At 43.5% G+C, this 6,383-nt stretch overlaps 1 protein-coding gene across 2 annotated transcripts in view; it reads right to left on the bottom strand.

Annotated features, from left to right (window-relative positions):
* The window catches only part of ADCK1 (aarF domain containing kinase 1), an 83,731-nt gene extending 79,488 nt beyond the window's left edge, over positions 1 to 4,243 (bottom strand). The window contains exon 1 of one of the 2 annotated variants that reach the window (XM_009993908.1): positions 4,108 to 4,243. In XM_009993908.1, coding sequence (XP_009992210.1) covers positions 4,108 to 4,233 — 126 coding nt within the window. In that variant the 5' untranslated portion in view covers positions 4,234 to 4,243. The remainder of the gene's footprint in view (positions 1 to 4,107) is intronic. The other variant, XM_009993909.1, reaches the window with a different exon arrangement.
* Between the last annotated feature and the right edge of the window lie 2,140 nt (positions 4,244 to 6,383).

Raw genomic sequence — 6,383 nt, 5'->3', positions numbered from 1 at the left:
TTCAGCAGGGAGCAGTTACTGAAGACAAGCTCACCAATAAGCACAAGCAGCAGTACTTTTGGGGATATTCAACTACACAAAGGACTAGAGGGCCAAAGGGTCAGATATCCAATTACAAAACAACTATATGGGGATCCAGCTAGACATAGCCCCAGACAACAGAATTAGATTCCTAGAGTGCCTTAATGATTTCTGAAAATGGATCTAGCATATTCCACAATTGTATTCAATGGTTAAATTGCTCTCTTTCCACTGTGAGAACACCAGCAAATGGCACAGAAGCATACAGACCATGTTTATTAAGTTTACTTGGAGGGACAAAAGGGAATTTACATCTAGATTAGCCTGTCTGCTAGCCTGCCATTTGGACTTCAAGATTCTTGCCATGAAGAAACATTTGCATAATTGATCTGAAGTCAGATCTCCTAAAACCTCCCTGCCGAAAAGGCAGCACCCCATTCTGGCACAGGTGCTAGCTCCACCCTTCAGCACAAACATGCTTAGGAAGGGCATAAAGCACAGTCAAGACATTGTGAGAGCCAGGGAGGCAAGGGAATCACAGAATCATCAAGGTTGGAAAACACCTTCAAGATCATCAAGTCCAGCCATCTGCCCTGCAACCCCTAACCACTAAACCATCTCCTAAAAAAACATGTCTACCCATTTTTTTTAACACCTCTAGGGATGGTGCCTCCACCACCTCCCTGGGCAGCCTGTTTCAATGCTTCACCACTCTTCTGTGAATAAATTTTTCCTGATATCCAATCTGAACTTCCCTTGGCGCAACTTGACCCCATTTCTTCTTGTCCTATCGCTGGTCATTAGGGAGAAGAGGCCAATGCCTCCTTTCAGGTAGTTGTAGAGAGCAATGAGGTTTCCCCTCAGCCTCCTCCAGGCTGAACAGCCCCAGCTCCAAATCAAATCTGGTTTGAAACAAAGTCAATGGAACTAACAAAAAGGGAAACAGTCAAAAGCTCAGATGTGCTTCCAAGAGGGGACTAAGCTGAGAATTAGCTACAAACAGACACAGTCCTTCCTTGTGGAGGTTAGATTTCTCCTGTTTCTTGTTTTTGGAAACTGAGCACAGCATTTTTTTTTTCCTGGCTTTTCAGTGTCTCTTGCCCCTGGTGAATTCAGGACCTGCACAGCTACACAGAGACCCACTCAGAAAAAAAATTTTTCAAAGCATCTTCATAACCTCAAAGAAAAACTTTGAAGTGGAGGGAGGTTCAAATCATCCTTGCACGAAGGCTTGAATTGGTTCTTATTTTATTGCTGGTCTACAAGGGTAATTATCACCTCCAACTTGAAAAGAAGCAGCTAACAGATTGGCCTGTATTACAGAGGAAGTGGGAATTAATTAAGTGGTTGCTAATTACATCGTAATCTTAAACACTAAATTAGTATTATGACAATACTGATAGGCAACTCTGACATTGTGAAACCCCTTCTAGTGCCTGAGATGTATTCCAGCTACTGCATAGAACATTCCTTCCACGTGACCAAAACAACTGGGATACCCTCAAAGAAATTTGGCAAATGCACAACTGCTGTGCCAGGTTTCTAACTTTACCAGAACACAAAAACTCTGAAACATGATGCTGTCCAGGCTGACTTCATTCTTAGCCAATACTAGTGCCCTCCTTCACATTACCATGTGAGACTAAATCTTGGAGACACAAAAAGACCTACAAATCAAATCCCTTCCATTACAAATGCCAGATTACTTCTTTAACTGATCTTTTATCCAGTCCAGGATTAAACATCTCAGAGACTTGGGCTTCCACTTGTATCAATGAATTCTCAACACCTTAAACACTCTTCCACACCTAAACTACCCTCAGATCTCACCAGCTCATGGCACAACATTGCCTCTGATTATTTGTCTACCCTCACATAAGCAAGAGCCAATTCTCCATTTTAAATAGAGGCTGAAGAAGAGATTTTCCACTAGAGCACTTCATCAAATTTCTTAGAAAAGCATCTTTCTAATCAAACTTGGATTAAACCTGTCCAATCCTGTAGTTTTAGTTTAAATTTCTTGACCTCCCTCTGTTCTTTTCTCCAGGGTTTTTTGTTTGCCACACCATAATTTGTCTTATATTTTTGTGTCTGCTGCTGATGAACTTAGCTCTTAAGGATTACAGCCTGCTTTTGCCTGGTTATGGTCCAATGATTGAATCAAGCACCCAGACAAGAAGCCTGCGCAGGGCTAGATCCATATACATGCCACAAATATCCAAAGTCAGTTATTTGCTACAGAGTCTTGGCTTTCCACTACATGAAGAAGTCCAAGAAGCTGAGCTTCTTAGAAATTACCCTGTCCAATTGTTCTGTTGCCTTTACCGAGCCTATGGCTAAGGAATGAGAGCAGTCTGGGCTGTCAGTGCACAAATGAGAGCTGACTTCTTCCCTTCCAACAAGGAGCAAACCCCAAGCTGGGAAGCAGAGGTCACTGGTGCAGCACAACTAAAGAAGCAGCCTAACTATATGCAGTCCTATATAGTAGACAGAATGGAGAATTCAAACACACAGAAAAATTGTGTTTGAACAGTATACAGACACACAGTTATAAATATCTGCTGTCATCACCTATGGAGCACTGAACATTGGCAGTATGTTTTTGGAGGTCACTCCTTGTAGTTATGGGTGCAGAACCCTCTGATGCATTTAAGAGCAGGGCCAGTGCAGTGCCTTACAGCCCATGACCTGTGCCTTCCCTGAAGGCAGAGGACATGAGAGTCAGGCATGTCTTTAGCATCACCACCATTTAAAGCAAAGAAAATCTCCTTTCCCCTATTTCCTATGTACCAGGAAAGTAATCTCACCATCACTCAAAACACCAACTTCACAGCTTCATCACTGCACAGTTCTCATTTTTGTCTTAAAACAGAAGGTAGCCACAAAAAAAACCACTGGCTTTCAAGTGAGAAACACTGGTCAAGGAGTCAGAACTCAAGGGCAGATTGGAGAGCCCAAACGGCCTGGAGAGCAGATACCTCTCCAGCCACAATAAGTTGTGCTCTGTCTCCATGCCTCAGTTGCCTCAGCAGTAGAAGGGAGAGAGCTGCTTCCTGTCACCAGGCAGCTCTGCCTTATGGTTAGGGGCAGAGCACAAAGCTTAGCAGTTATTTAGCACTTCTTAGCTAATAAGGAAAGATTACAATTAGTATTTCTACCCTCATCCTTTCAAAATAAACACTAATTTTTCACAGTAGTTCATGGTGCAGCTTGCACATATAAACAGTACAGCATCTGAGCCAACTGACAGAGCTTTTTTTCTTACTGCATCTGCCCTCGGCAGCTGACTCCCTATAAAACTCATTAATGAAGTGCTTAAAAGTCATAGAATGTGCTGACAGACAGCTGCTTACCACTGAGGGTCTGTAAATGATGAAGATCATGGCCTGAAGTGACAGATGTATAGTGCAAGTGGGGTACAGGGAGACTGATACCCCTTCCAGAGTCTCAGATCTCCTTGTTCCTGGCTGCTCGTGGATTCGCCAGTGAATATCCTGAAGGAGAAGGCAGAAACCTATTTGGCTGCCAGCCTCCACTCTGAGGTTTTCTGGAGCAGTGATCAACACAAGGGTGAAATAGCAGAGATGCCAGACAGATGCAGTGTTTATTTTATGAAACTGGAAACCAATCCAACCTCAGAAGTACATAATCTCCCATCCTCACTTTATCTTTGCTTTACCCTCAAAACACCTGTTCTCTCCCCAGATCTCTCATCCTAAGGGTCACATGCTAATGGCTACCATAGCCTATCAACACAACAACCATGATCCTTGGGGTGGATGACTGACCTTGAAGGGTGGCTGATGAAGATGGGGGCCTCAAATGAGCCCTTGCTCTGAGGGTCCCACCCTATCCAGGGAAGCAGAGACAATGTTCTGCAGCCCAGTATCTCTGTTTATTTCTTCTAAAATGTGCAAATGACAAGTGCTATTTCTTCTACGCTTTCACCTCTTTTCTCCTCACTGTGTCAACTTGAAGAGCTTCCTACTGACCTTCTGAGAGGGAATGCAGGAAATCCCAAATTCTTGTGAACTTCAATGCCCTTACCCACCTAGGAATCTTGCACATTACTAGGACGAAACTTACTGTGGCAATGGCTCGGCCCACACGAACAACTCCAAAATCGTTGGGATCCACGAACTTGTTGCCATACAAATAGATGCCAGAAGTGGCTGCCACCAATGAGGCAAGTTTCAAGGCCCTTCGTGCCATGACTGATGAACCCTGCCAAGACACAAAACAGCAGCTTTAACATCTGAGGATGTAGTGATCTGATGCCTACAGCCCCAAGGGACTTGACAGTTCAAGTTTTAATTGCTCCTTTGCTAATGATGCATTGCTAGCACTGCTCCCAGCCAAGAGCTCAAGCAACCACACAGCAACCAAACGCAAGCTCTGACTCCACTGCTATTTCTAACTCAACAGTGTCTACTGGCCACAAAACCAGAAGTAACTCACTGTGCTAGACCTTGGGCACCCACAACAAAGCATTTTGCTCACGGTGCCAAAGGCAGTACACGTAGAAACAAGAGATGGACAGAGACACAGGAGCATGTGCTCACCAGAAGTCAATTCTGAGCACAGCAATAGGCCAGCTCTTCACTGGAAATGTTCTTAAGACACCACAGCACAGGCAGACAGCAAGGGCATTACAGAGGATATAAACAAGTAGGGTTTAAAAAGAGATCTTGCAATGCCAAGAGCACCCGAAACTTGTTGAAAACTCTGCCAGATTAGCTGTGAAAGTGCCTCAGTGCTGATGAGTGGTGGGAGAAGGGGCAATCCCTGGCTGTAGGCTGTGTGTAGCCCCCTGGCCATTGGCAGACAGGTACACACAGCACAGGTGCTGTTGAACCTGATCAGACTGACCAAGTGAGACCTGTTTTCTCATCATCACTGTCCTGTTCAAGTGCCAGGCAGGGACTGCAGTGGTAGAATGGACATCTGCAAGAATCAACAGCCTATGGACCCAGCACCAGTAAGACACTTCTCACTCACTTCTCTGGAAGACAAGGTGGGAAATCAGTGCATTTCCCATGCTAAGCACTTCACAGCACTGCATCAATTGCTTACAGTATATAAAGTAGTGTAAACATGTAATTCACTGCACGTGACATACATGTGATGGTTTTTTATGTCACATCAGGGGATCCAGACTTGAAGAAAAAAAAAAAAAAATCAGAGATTGGGTGAATTTTTCTTTCCTTTCCCTTTGGCTGGTATTAGAAAATATGACTGACTTTTCTTTCTGCTTACACCATGAATGAAGAGGCATGGTTCACCTACTCTGCAAAAGCACCCTTGACACAGTGCAGGCTTTTACCCCCTGAAGATGGAGTCTACTAGTCCTCCTACTCTAAGGCTTGATTGAGAAATTTTCCTATTTCTTTCTGTGGACCTTTAGTGGGATCAATCTGGCTTGTGCCTTTTCTGTTGGAAGCCTTGTAGCAAAAAAACACATGTAGTGACACAGGTCAAGCTGTTCAAAAACAGTTCCCAAGAACACAATCAGAGAAATAGGCTAATATAACACAAGAGACCTCTGCACATGAACCTTAGCTAAACCTTATTATTTCCTTTTACTTCTTTACAAGCCCATGGTAACTTTGAGACAGGAAAGCCATGATATATTCTCTCAGTGCCAGTCAGAGCTGCCTACAGCACGCCAGCTTCTTCTCCTGATAGAGGGGAACATATGATAAAACTCAAGAGAAAATAAACCTGTGCCCTTAATTATAGACAAATTAATATGCATTTCCCACAAAAAAAAGCTGCCCTCCTCCCGCTGCATCTCAGAAATTCTATAAATTCTGGGGCTTCTAGGAGGACTGATCTCCTTTGTACACAAATCTCTTGTGTCCTCTGTCACCTTCAAAAGACATTTTCTGCAGTGTTTTAATTAAAGCATTTCTGCTCCTTGTAAGTTTTTGTAAAATTTCATTTATTGGAAAGGTGCAAACAGTGACATTTTTTTCAACACAGAAAATGTCTCTCTTTTTCATTGTCTTTTTCCTTCACCTTCATTACTACTAGAACATTTGCTTGAAAGCAGGATGCAAGTCCATCTGTTCTTGCATCTTATTTCTACCTGAAGCTATAATCTGCAGCTTGTGACATCACATCTATTGCCATACCCGCCAGCTGCACGGAATGAAGAGAAGATGAGAACTTTAGGCAGCAAATAAACAGGCAGAGCAGCTGAGCTCTTCGGCAGAAAAAGTTCCTGCTTTCATGCTGACTGCATTCTACCAATAGGAAGAAAATAAGCAAAATCTCTCCAATATAAGATACAGAGATGGAATTGCCAGAAATCACTGTACTTCCAAGTGGTGCATAAGGCGCTGAGGAGCCTTTTCCATGCA

This window comes from Chaetura pelagica, unplaced genomic scaffold, assembly GCF_000747805.2.
Source record: "Chaetura pelagica isolate M959 unplaced genomic scaffold, ChaPel_1.0 scaffold11, whole genome shotgun sequence".
NCBI lineage: Eukaryota > Metazoa > Chordata > Aves > Apodiformes > Apodidae > Chaetura > Chaetura pelagica.
The sequence above is the reverse complement of the archived record's forward strand: the minus strand, read 5'-3'. Positions and strand labels throughout refer to the sequence as shown.